At 42.9% G+C, this 12919-nt stretch overlaps 1 protein-coding gene across 4 annotated transcripts in view; it reads left to right on the top strand.

The window, feature by feature from the left end:
- The window catches only part of dock8 (dedicator of cytokinesis 8), a 49329-nt gene that overhangs the window by 26235 nt on the left and 10175 nt on the right, over positions 1-12919 (top strand). For 3 of the 4 annotated variants that reach the window (XM_030105748.1, XM_030105751.1, XM_030105750.1), the window contains 17 exons: positions 358-450; positions 1384-1479; positions 1858-2007; positions 2401-2514; positions 2615-2770; positions 3114-3253; positions 3455-3618; positions 4429-4580; positions 6120-6302; positions 6420-6546; positions 6991-7078; positions 7206-7302; positions 7808-7942; positions 8227-8379; positions 10872-11030; positions 11140-11240; positions 12324-12516. In XM_030105748.1, coding sequence (XP_029961608.1) covers positions 358-450; positions 1384-1479; positions 1858-2007; positions 2401-2514; positions 2615-2770; positions 3114-3253; positions 3455-3618; positions 4429-4580; positions 6120-6302; positions 6420-6546; positions 6991-7078; positions 7206-7302; positions 7808-7942; positions 8227-8379; positions 10872-11030; positions 11140-11240; positions 12324-12516 — 2301 coding nt within the window. The remainder of the gene's footprint in view (positions 1-357; positions 451-1383; positions 1480-1857; positions 2008-2400; positions 2515-2614; positions 2771-3113; positions 3254-3454; positions 3619-4428; positions 4581-6119; positions 6303-6419; positions 6547-6990; positions 7079-7205; positions 7303-7807; positions 7943-8226; positions 8380-10871; positions 11031-11139; positions 11241-12323; positions 12517-12919) is intronic. The other variant, XM_030105749.1, reaches the window with a different exon arrangement.

Raw genomic sequence — 12919 nt, 5'->3', positions numbered from 1 at the left:
GGTGAGCCTGTCTCAGGCTTTCTAAGTTCTCCTAGAATTACACGCTCATCTTTCAAAGCCTTGATTTGTTTCCAAAAAAGTGTGAGGTTAAAGGTTAATGTTTGATTCTCAAAGTCTGCCAGATTCTTTTCCCCTGAAAGTGCATCTTTCACCAGGCTCAGATATGCATTTATGTATTTGGCTAAACCCACACTGTGCAGTATGTAAATACTCCAGCAGGCTTGCTCACACACACAACAGGGCCATTTGCTATTCATCGGCACAGTACATTAGGTTTTGTAATAGGACACTGGACACCCACTCTAATGAATGCATCCATCACAATAAATGTGACGGAACCTGTGTTTCTGTCTCTAGGGCCACAACAACCCCGGCAGCCGCATGTCCACCTATGTGGACACGAACTCCCACCAGAGCCCCACAGGGAACACCCGGCCCTCCAACAGGAAGGTGCTCACTCTCATTTTTCTCTGACTTTCACTTGAATCAAGTTAAAAGATGCCAACGTCTTCCTGTGTTGTCTCTTTGATCTTCTTGTCTTCATTCAAATGAATAAACATGCTGGCGTTGTCATTTGGAGATATGATGATCCACTTCTGTCATATTCTGTTGAATCTTTCTGATGAATAATTTACAATTTTTCTATGACTTCTGTGTTAGTCTGCCCATATCTAGACCCTTGAATTGTAGATGCACTCCTTAATCAATGTAATCCTTTAGTTCTGTGTTTATGGTTCAAGTTTTGAAGGTTCGCAGAATTAAAAAATAAGAATTATGGTCTCTCGATACGCAATGAGATGGGACTGAAGCACGGAATGTCATCCAATGAACCATAAGTCAGTTTAGCTTCTGAGTTTAGCCTTTTAATGTTCTTTTTAAGTTGTTATTGTATTTAAATTTTTAACTTTTATGTTTTTGAGATTTACTGAACTAAATGTATCTATTGCAAATTTTTCTGCAATGTTTCCATCCTTCATGCCAGTTAATAATTGAAAGAAATTGCTCATTGTTTCTTCTGACATACCTTAATACACTTGGGAAACTGTGCTATTTATAGGTTAAAAATAGAGTATAGGTTACAAACACACTGGACATGTAAACACATGTTTATAGTTCTATTTCTGTACATATTGTTTCCTTTTTTTTTCAAAAACTGTCAGTCATGTTCATGTTACTCTCACTTTGAGAATTCACTTCTCTCAGGCAGCCACCAGGTGGGAGTGTCACACTGAGTACTGCTGGATCCACACTATTCTTTATTCTGTGAACTCTTCCAGTTCATATTCTGAACACTTTAATAATTCCAGGGCAGAATTATTGAAGAGCTACATCCAAAAACTGCCTAACCTCCTCCTTTTTTTTTTTTTTTTTTTTTTCTTGCAGCAGTTTCATGAGGAGCTGGCTCTCCAGATGGTCGTCAGTACAGGAGTCTGCAGAGAAAATGCATATAAATATGCCTGGTTCTTCTTTGAGCTGCTGGTCAGTGTAATTTCTTTTCAGATTTGCAGTGACAGTTCTTTGACAGCTGTGAGAAAAAAAATAAGGGCTGTCCAAGATGCTAATGATAAATGTGAAATGTTTGACCTTGCTGTTACTTACCTTTGAAAGATGAATGATTGTTGAAGAGTACTATCATTTCTTAGTGGACAAAGGGTCAAATCTATGCATCACTTGACAGATTACACTCTGTTTTTGCAGATTCTGCTGTTCTCTACAGATCACTCACTGTAATTAATAAAAAAGCATATTTTTTAATTTGATCCAATTTGCAGTAGCATGCAATGTGTGTGTTTTTGTTACACCGCTCATTCTATCAACCTTTCGTCAGTCATGATTCTTACGTGCTGCATTGAACAGGTGAAAAGCATGGCTCAGCACGTGTCTCAGCTGGACAAGCACAACGTCCCCCGAAGAAGTCGTTTCTCTGACCGATTTAAAGACGACATCACCACCATTGTCTCCGTGGTTACAGCTGAGATTGGGACCATCCTCGTCAAACAACAAAAGGTAAAAAAAAATAAAAATGGAAGCGGTGATCCTTGATTGAGTACTGATTGAAAATAAAACTAAAAAAGAATAATCACCTTGTGAGTTTTGGTGAATATTAGAGTTGACCTATGAGTTCCAGTGTACACTATTCATAAATATATACATAATCCCCTCCTTTGCATCTTATATGTGATCTCAACCAAGTATTTGCGTACTTCCTGTTCTCCTTGGTTGGGTGAAAGCAGCTGCAGACTGAATACACACATTGGCAATGTCCTCCAAACAACAGGGAGTTGGAAGTGCTAATTGTATTTGCCTCTGTGGTATCAAAGCTCAGCTTGCACAGCGAGATGCTCGGCCAGATCCCCTCGGTACAACACGCTGATTGCTGTTTGTTGACTGTTGTTTTAGGAGCTAGAGCAAGCAGAGAAAGTCAACATCAGCCTGGCCTTCTTTCTCTATGACCTGATGTCTCTCATGGATCGAGGATTTGTCTTCCAGCTGGTGAAAAACTACTGTAACCAGGTAGAATACCACTGATAACGCATCGGTCAGCGTGGATACCTAAATGTTTATGCAGGCCAGCGTGTTTTAATTGGATCCGGGCGATGTCTTTCTCTTTCAGATGTCGGCTAAAGGCGTTGCAATGCCAACGCTGATCAGCATGCGTCTGGAGTTTCTGCGAATCCTGTGCAGTCATGAGCACTACCTCAACCTGAGCCTGTTCTTCAGCAGCCCTGCGTCTGCGCCCGCCTCCCCCTGCCCATCCATCTCCTCACAGGTCTGCACACTTCAGTCACACTTCTGTGTTTGTAATTCAGTAAGTCGAGGTAACTAGTCGGTGATAACAAATTACAAATTCCAGTTTAGAATTGATCCCATTGTATGGAAATCATACATTTAACAATATAAAGGATTGGGTATTTGGGCTCCTACAAAGCAATTTACAGGAACTTGTCTTGTTAATTTCAAATATAACAAATATGAATAAAATCTAACGTGTGTCTTTAGTGAAGCTTATCAAATTTGATTGGTTTTTATCTTAAAATATGCCTTAATTTTAGCCCTGATTCCATTCCTCTCATTGAGTTTTTCACTCTGTCATCTCGTCTCTCTGTGTCCAGAGTTCTGGTTCATGTAGCTTTCAGGAGCAGCAGAGGATCTTGGCTCTGTTTGAGCTTTCTCCAGAATTCAAGCAGCAGCACTACCTCACCGGTCTGCTTCTCACAGAGCTCAGCGCTGCGCTCGACATGGAGTCGGAGGGGTATGACATTTTCTCGCCGTTATATCTTCCTCAATATTACTCTGTTATAACAAAAAGTATACTAAAAAAAAAATCTATTTTTTGTTTGTTTTTGTAAACATTACTACTATACCATGTGTCAAACTGAAAAGAAATCGTGAACTTTTTTTGAAGTGTGTTCTTGTAAATTGTGACGCATTGAAAACGTGTCTGTGTTTACAGGGGAAAAGTCCAGAGAAAGGCCATCAATGCCATCTTTAGCCTGCTGTGCTCTCATGATCTTGACCATCGCTGTATTAAAACTGATGTCAGAGCCAAGGTGGCAGCTCTCTACCTCCCCCTGGTGGGCATTATAATAGACTCCACCAACTACCTGGATTTCACAGGTAACGACACTCGATTTCATTCAATAAAATCCACTTTTATTTACATTGCACCACTTCTAGCAGCAATGTCATGCCACTTTAGATTAAAATAAAAAAACAGAAAATAACAATTGAGCAATTTCACAAAAGAAAAATCGTTAATAGGTGTCTATCAGATTTCCTTTCTTTCCCCAAGGGGCAGTTACGTCTCTGTATTTCAACTCGTCCCATCCATAGTAACCGTTAAGTACACATGCTCAGAGCACTGGGCTTCTGCAGTGCAAAGTCTGAGGGAGCAGTTGTAGATTAATGTCCTTTCCGAGGAACCCACAGTGGTAACCTGCCCCAGGAAGAATCCCCTAATAGACAGAGACACAGAAGTGGAGATCTACCTCAACCAGTTTGGGTTATAGGGAAGTGAAGTCAGAAACTTGCAGGAGCGAGAACAACCCTCAAGTGAACAGCAGACTAACATGTTCTAATCTGAGGGAGGCAGAAGCTGCAGATCGCGAACTTCTATCTCCACGGCCCAAGGCACCAGCAGGACGGAACAAATAACAGCATCTACATGGAGTCATAGAGTTCATGCCAGCTTGTTTTTTCAATTTGCTAACCCATAAAATGCACTCGTGATAATTGATAAAAGTATGACAGATTGTCAAAAGTCAATGAAATTGCCTAAAACTTGTACTTTTTTAAAGTATCCTTTGGTATATAAATCTATGGTTAAGACACAGTAGCGTCACTGTTCAGGCCGGTGTGTTGATCTTAGGACGCTCCAGTCTTCACTTCCTCAGTTCAACAAATTTCAATCTCATGTTTCTCCCGTAGTTTCTGACACGCGCTGTGGGAAAAACAAGACGGGCGGACCTGAGGATGACCTTGAAAATGTCCCGCCTATCAATCAGTCTGTTGCCATGGCGATCGCCGGGAACCCCTTCAACACGCTGGGACGGAATGTTCTCGTTTCCATGGCATCCATGGTAAAAATTTGGCCGTGTTTTTAATTTTTTTTTTAATCTCTGATAACAATTGGTGAATTATCTTAAAGTTAGCTTTTCATCATTTGTAAAAGTTCAGAGGTGTTTGTATTTGTGTTTGTGTGTGTATGTGTGTGAGAGAGAGAGCAATTGTATCTGTAAGTATTCTGCTTCCTAAACAGGTGAGCTTCGCAGAGGCAGATTGATTAGCTGTCAGAGCCACACACACACTTCATCCATCCTGAAAAATCACACACACACACACACACACACACACACACACACACCTGCGGGAGATGGTTTATGGGCAGGCATTGCCATCATAAGTGAACGGGGCCGTCCTCCCTGACAAACACATCCATCAAGTATAGCTACAGCAACAACGCAGGCACCTCAACTGAACGCTGCCATTCTCTTCCTCTTTCCGGGGTTCGCGCCAAGAGATGAATCAGTTCCTTGTATGTTGCTACAAGAAATTCTGTTGTGGAAAAAGTGATTTTCACACGACTAGCTCTCGGTCTGGTATCCATCACAAATCCAAACACAGCACTCGTTCCTTATTTGCAGAGAGCTTGCCTTCAAAACTGTGTTTTCTTTTCTTTTTACTCATAGCAACAAATGTACTTTTTCATGCCTTCAAACAAACTTGTCATGTTTTTCTATCACACACTGCAAATACCCGTGGTTGGTTCTGGTGAGCATCACTCAGTCCTGCGGTGGAAAAGAGACCTGGAAACCGGGTTCTAGGTGGGACACCTAGAGCACCGGGAGGTTAATGGCTACATTTATCAAAGCTGTCGCACAATGAAGCTGCAGTAGCCGTCTATAGTGGCGATTCATCATCACAGGGATGAAGGTAAATTAATCTGCAGTAGATTTAACGCCTGTTAGAATGAGGAAGAGACCCATGCTTCACGAAAGCCATGGAGAAAGGATTGAGCCAACCCTATATGTGTCTTAGAAAAGCTTGTGGATGGTGGATGGGGCACTCTTGGGTTGTTTGATACACTTGTTAAGACACACTGTGTAACTCAGCGGGGAGAGCGCCGGCAGCATTATGGATGCATTTTTAGTGAGGCTCAGCACTTATGAAAATTAATTAGCTCTCTGCTCAGGTATGCACCATTGTGTTGTGACATTCACTAAAAGCGAGGACACAGACTATTCTTTTCTCTCCCTCGATCGGCCATAACATTAAGACCAACTGCCAATTTTGTAATGTTTCATGGAGTTCCTTGCTGCTCGCTCACCAGCTGCAACAAACTGATGCATTGTGGATAGTAACATCTTTCCATCATGACCAGCAATGACTTCTGCAGCCGTTGGAGCTACAGTAGCTCTCAGACGAGCATTCAGTCCCCACGAGCATCATTCAGTGTTGACGCTGCTTCATCTGCCAGCAGATATCCTGTTAAAGAGGATTGTTGTGTCACCGATTTGTTTTTTGATTGGTAGCTTCTCCGTTTGAGGTCTACAGATTAAAAAAAAAGGAACTTCCTACACAAGGTTTACGTATCTGTTTCTCTGCTGTCCTGTTCCCAGCATGGTAAATCCATAGCCACGCTGCCGGCCGACACCAGTCGCCACCTGCTGGTGTGTTTCCTGTGGGTGATGAAGAACGCCGACAGGAGCCTGATCCAGCGCTGGACTGTAGACATGCCTCCGTCACAGCTCAACAAGCTGCTGGAGCTCCTCACCATCTGTGTGTCCTGCTTTGAGTACCGGGTCAGTTTTGTCCTTCATTTTCATTTATTTTCCAGATAAATACTCACGACGACTGTCAATGCAGTGTGGTCATTTCCGTTTTGGGTTTAGTGATAATGTCTGCACACGCGTTTCCAGGGTAAGCAGAGCAGTGACAAAGTGAGCACCCAGGCCTTACAGAAGTCTCAGCAAGCCAAGCTGCAGCTGGAAGAGGCCCTGCTGAGAGGAATGGGTGCCCGTGGGGAAATGATGAAACGAGTTGGAGGTAATGCATTCCCTGGCACTTTAACGAATATGGCTTGCAATTGCTTTTCTGTCACTTTTAAATCGGCAGCATTTTTTAAAGTTTTGCACATGAGCTACCTCTGAGACTAGTGAGCTCTCCGAGTTTCAAAATCTTATCAGTTCTCTCCAAATGTACGGTCAGCAAGACATGCTAAGAGCCAATTTTTGGGTTACACACTTGGTGTCAGGGCTCTTTGGTGATTTTGCATAGTTGATGTGCAGAATTCTAACTTGAGCTCACTTGAAGAGTGCAGTAAAAATGTGCCTTTTCTAAAATCCCAAATTCATCATGCTGGTTATCTTATTCACTTGTTGCATTGCAAAGTTTTCCAGTAAGATCCTATAGTTTCTTATCTGTATTCTGGTGAATGTGCATCATAGTTTTGTCTGGATCTGTGAAGTGATGCTTTTGAACTCCTGACAGGGATGGATCGAACGATTGGTCAGAGAGAAAACCTGCGCTGGAGGAAGGATCTCACACAGTGGAGGCAAACTAATGACAGACAGGACAAGTACGTTGTTCCTCTGCACCTGCTTCTCAGTTCTATTTCTATTTTTCCCTGTCTTGTGCTTTTTTTCCGTGAATTCTCATACTTGCAGGGTGTCTGTTTAATAATACAATCTGTCACTTCTCACCAGGACTAAAGCAGAGTTGGACCAGGAGGCTCTGATTAGTGGCAACCTCGCCACAGAGACCAACCTCATAGTGCTCGACCTGTTGGAGACCATTGTACAGGTCAGAAAATGCACTGTTATTCTGACCAGTGAAAACAGACTGCTATTTTACTTTATATTATTTTGCTCTACCTTGTTAAGTTTCTATAGTATTTTGTTTTGGGAGCAGCGGGAACTAAAAGTCAACACGTTATTACCTTTCATTAGCAAGCTCAGTGAAAATCTGTTTATGCTTTTGCATAATTGATAAACTAATAAAGATCCTGATTGGGTATTGAAATTAACTGGACTCAGCTTCCTTTAGACGCACAGGAGACAAAATGTGCAAACATCAGTTTTCACAGTGTCTCTCAGTACTTTGCCATTACCCCAGAGCATGAATTTTATGGAGACCGGAGTATTAATACTATCACCACATCTCTGTGAAACACAGTCTCTTCATGAGATATTGTCTACATAAGCATTAATTACTACTCTAGTCTGTAATTAGGCAGTCCGGTAGCTTTGTGATGTTTTTTTTTTTTTGGGTGTCACAGGACTTAATATATTTTCTTTCTCATGTAAAGGCCGTGCCGATGGCTGACTGTAAGGACAGCGTGGTTGGCGGGGTATTGAAGGTGTTGCTCCACTCCCTCACCTGCAATCAGAGCACCACTTTCCTCACTCACACCTTCAGCACGCTCCGAGCCCTTGTCGTCAAGGTAGTTTCATTTGGCACACCCACGTGTGTGTGTGTGTCTGTGTCTGTGTATCTTTGTGTGTGTGTGCGTGCGTTCTATTCCTTCTGAAAATTCAGGCAGGAAGTGTGTATGTCTGTGCGTTTACTTGACCAGTGTTGGTTTCTAAATCAAATCTCTCTTGTTTGTGTGGGTGACAACAACCTGCTGATACAAGCCAGAATTATTATATTTAGAAATGTTGCGTGTGTGTGTGTGTGTGTACACACATGCATGTTTACCGCCTTGCCTATCGGTGCTGCTTGCAGTTTGGAGACCTGTTGTTCGAGGAGGAGGCGGAGCAGTGCGCTGACCTGTGCCAGAAGGTCCTTCAGTACTGCAGCAGTCCTGTTGATGACAACAGGAGCCAGGCCTGTGCCACCCTCTATCTCATCATGAGATACAGCTACAGTAATGCCAGTGTAAGCAAACACACACACACACACACACACACACACACACACACACACGCTAAAAATGGAAACACATGCAATAGAGGAGCTTATTTATGTGTTTCACTGCACACATCTGTAGAAGCACATCGGTTTGGCATGTTGCGCCTCTCCGGCATATCAAGTCTTATCTAACATCTAAGCTTGCAGAAGAAATTGCTCTCATATCAGATTAAATTTAATTTAAGTGCACATAAAAGTTCAGAATTGCTCATAATACGTCTTCTCGTACAGAAGCAGGGAGGTGCACAGATCTTATCCTCTCTTCTTTACTCTTCCTCTCCTGCTCAGCCTTAATGTCTTTTCCATGTCTATTTTGAGCCTGCTGCAGAAAGTTTCTGCTGAAGGATGTGTCTCTAAGTAGAGAGCACAGAGATATGTCACTGTCTGCCTCCCCGTGCTCCTGCCCCTCTTTAACTAATGACAGGCACCCTCTGTGCGTGTGTGTGTGTGTGTGTGCGTGCACGCATCTACGTGTGAGAGTTTCAGTGCATACATGTGTGTGAATGTCTTAAGTATTTGTGCCTCAAGTTCAGGGGGAGAGAGAGGAAATGTGAAAGGGCCGGAAAGAAGAAAATCAGGATGGAGATAGAGTGGTGTTTTTAACCGAGGTGAAGCAGCGATGGAGGGAAATGAAAAGGATCAGCCTGAGAAAAGACAGATCTGAAGGAAGGGAGGCATAGGATGGAGTATCTCCTTTCATTTACGGAGCTGGTTCGATAACTGCTGTTGCAGTCGATATTTCCTGTGTTTACAGCCTGTACGCTTTAATGAAAGTCAGACACCAGCGTGTGGAACACACTCACACATACACACATGTAGTGTCTGCAGTTTATAGAGTATTTCCCCCCCCTCCGTGTCCCGGCGTATGTTTGTTTATACGGTGTATACAGAGGGAACTGTGATCTGAATTAGCGTAGCAGCCGAGTGACTCATTCATACAGAACTTAACTTGCTACCTCTTCCTTTGTTTATGTTTTCATCCCTCCATCCGCCCTCGTCTTGCTCTCCGTCTGTCGCACACACTTTTCCACTTCCAGTTTATTTTCAGACTGTGGCGCGAAGAGAGAAAACACTGACCGTATTTTCCTCCCAAAAGGAACAAATCACTAAACACAGATGCATGTGGTGCAAACCTTTGTTAAAGGGTGTAAATATGGAGCGGGGGGTGGGGGGGGGTTAGGAGGCAGGTCAGGAATAAAAAGATAAAGAAAGACGAAAAAGGTTATCTGTTGACTTAAGCTATCATTTAGCGCGCACACACACACACACACACACACACACACACACACACACACACGCTCTGAGTTAGAGGGCAGTGATGGGTGGTTAGGCTCTGGCTCCATGCTCAGTTGAACAGAATGGGGCCGTAGAGATGATCCATGGGTGATTATGTCTCAGCTAATGGGAGATCATTTCCCGCTTAGCTGGTCATGCTGGAGATAGATGGGGCTTCACACATACACGGGCACTTTCTCCTTTTACACACACACACACACACACACACACACACATACACACACACGGCCGTCTCTGCAGAAGATGGAGGGCTGTTTGTCAGACCTGCTTTCCTGGACAGGTAGTTTGAAGGATGGAGAGACACGGAAAGGGAGGGGACGCGGGACAAAAAAAGATGCACGAAGAGAAACAGCCGAACATGATTGTTTTTATATTACATGCATTTACACTCAGCAGTGTTGCTCACTCACATTTTGAGTGCATAATAACATATTTCATGGGGCTTTCTCACTTTCTGTGCTGTCAGATAAATAACAGAAATGAGTGTGGCGCAAGAAAATGGCTTCAAAATGCACGATGAATGCAAAATTACGGGTAAATAAGTCATCTCAGCAAGGGGCTGGAAGGTGAAGATTAAAAATAATAATTAAAATATTTGATTATTGCTGGTGCTTTAATTAAAAGTGAGCATGATTTATTACGCATGAAGTGAAATATTTAAAGCTTGTCCTACTTTACTGTGTGATCTTAGGCTGTTATTTAATGAAAATCAAAATGCACTGTATGACAGTAGGTTTTTCGAAGCTGTAATGATCGGAAGAACGAAATAAAAATAGCCTCTCAGTTCATGTGTTAAAAAAGTAACAGAAGAAGCGATTGTTTCTTCAATCATATTATTTTTCTTTGAGACGTACATGTACTTTCTTAAAAAAAAAAAAAAAATGCATGTCTTTTTCTTGGAAGTAGAAGTAGCCATAGTTTTCATGATAAAAAAGCTTTTGTTTGTCACATGCTGCTGCTGACACTAGAAAGAAAAAAATACATTTTCAAATTGATTCGGCAGAGTGTTTTTCAAGACAAGATAATTACATGGGGAAAAAAAATAAGACGAGCTGCGTTACATTATTCCTCCGTGACAAGCAAAACGAACATTTGAATTTTCAAAAAAGGGTTTAGTTCTCGCATGTGTCAGAAATGTTCACCACGTATTCAACTTCCTCCAGAACTTCTCCAGAGTGAAGATGCAGGTCACCATGTCTCTGGCCTCGCTGGTGGGCAAGTCCTCGGATTTTCAGGAGGAATACCTGCGGCGCTCCCTTCGCACCATCCTGGCCTACGCAGAGGAGGACACGGAGATGCAGAGCACTCAGCTGCCCTCGCAGGTATGAGATAATCTGACCAGAAACTTACTGCACACCGCTGATCTGCTTTTGTCGTTACTTTAAGCCTTCCTCGTTGTGTGTGCGTGTGTGTGTGTGTCTGCCGTTTCAGGTGGACGAACTCCTAAGAAACCTCAACAGCATTTTGTCTGACACGGTGAAGATGAGGGAGTTTCAAGAAGATCCCGAGATGCTCATGGACCTCATGTACAGGTCAGAAAACTCAAAGCATCTGCTGAATTGAAGAAATAAAAACTAACTGTCTCTGTCTTTAGCGTCTCACTCTCTACCTTCCTCTCTTTCTCTCTCTCTCTCTCTCTCTCTCTCATCACTTTGCGGCTTCTTCCTACGTTTCACTGCTGGTTCCTATTTCTCTGTGGTCTGGCCTGTTTTGCCTCTATTTGCTGCTCTCACTATGGTAACCATGTGGTAGCAGTTTAGTCTTCTGATCTGGCTTTGTGTATATGCAAATGCAAACGGTATGTGTGTACAAGTGTGTGTGGGAGCGAGCGAGAGAGAGAGAGAGAGAGAGAGAGAGAGAGAACACGAAGGGGAAACACAGACAAGGAGAGCATACATGTGCTGTTGTTGATTTAGGCACTCCACCTCTACATGCTTCAATGTCACCTACATGTATCATTTACCACACTGGATTTCTGCTCTGTTCGGGCTTTGGTTGCGGTCACCTGACAGCTAAACAGAGAGAGAGAGAGAGAAAAAAAAGCCTGTTAGCTTTTACACGTTTACCTCTCCACCCAGACATTTACCGCCCTGCTCTCAAACACTCGTCGCTCATCAATTCAGGAGGCGTTTGGTTTCCACATGCTTGAATTTATTTGTATGTATCGTTTGGTGACTCGCCAGCTTTTCAGGAAACTCTGTCAGGACTGTTTTAGATTTATCACCGTACCTTAGTTAGTTTGTAATTACTCAGTCGTTTCACAAACAGACGAGGTGTTTCATATTTTATGCCGCCTTGTGTTGTTCCTAATATTTCTCTTTACTGTAATTAAAGTCAGGCTAGTACTTTAGTTTGAGAAGGAATATGAATTGATTCCTTTTATCATTGACATAGAGCCCATTTATTTGTAGTTTTTCCATTTTTTGTGTAGCTTTTCTTCAAAGTGCCCGTTATAATGTGTTGACCTTAATGCAGCTGTTCATGCACTCTGACAGTCTTGCTTTTGTTTTCCAGCTTTCTGATCCAAGTCGAAAGAGATTTTGATCTTAATTAGACTACTAGCTGATTACAAACTTGGGAGATTAAAGAAGTCCTTCCTCCTCCTGTGTCTCCAGGATAGCAAAGGGCTACCAGACGTCTCCTGACCTCCGGCTGACCTGGCTGCAGAACATGGCTGAGAAGCACAACGACAGGAAGTGCTACACTGAGTCGGCCATGTGTCTGGTGCACGCCGCTGCCCTGGTGGCCGAGTACCTCAGCATGCTGGAGGATCACAAGTACTTGCCTATTGGCAGCGTCACCTTCCAGGTAGACACCACATGTGTAGTTACACAGCAAGAAATTGCCCGAAACCAGTATTTAACACATTTCACGACAGAAGCCAAGTAAAGAACAACAGCTATGGCCGCATAAAGGAAGCAGCTCTGATTTGTTTGTTATGGCTCTTGGTTGTTTTGTTGAATGGATGCAAACCATCCTCAGCACAACACACCAAAAGCACTCATTTCCCCGAGGATTATTTCCATATTTGGTTGTGTGTGTCCAGAGGGGGGAGCTGTACACTCATAGCGTCGAGCATATAAATGCGGTCCCCTGATATCTGTTCTTTACACGCTGCCTTTGAGGATGAGGAGGAGGAAAAAAGGCAAATGTGCTCTGCTGGGACCACGCAAACAGTCTGTGTCCCTGAGTGAAAAAAACAAGCAGTTCT

The sequence above is a fragment of the Salarias fasciatus genome, chromosome 12, assembly GCF_902148845.1.
Source record: "Salarias fasciatus chromosome 12, fSalaFa1.1, whole genome shotgun sequence".
NCBI lineage: Eukaryota > Metazoa > Chordata > Actinopteri > Blenniiformes > Blenniidae > Salarias > Salarias fasciatus.
Note: the sequence above shows the minus strand (reverse complement) of the source record. Positions and strands in the feature narration are given on the sequence as shown.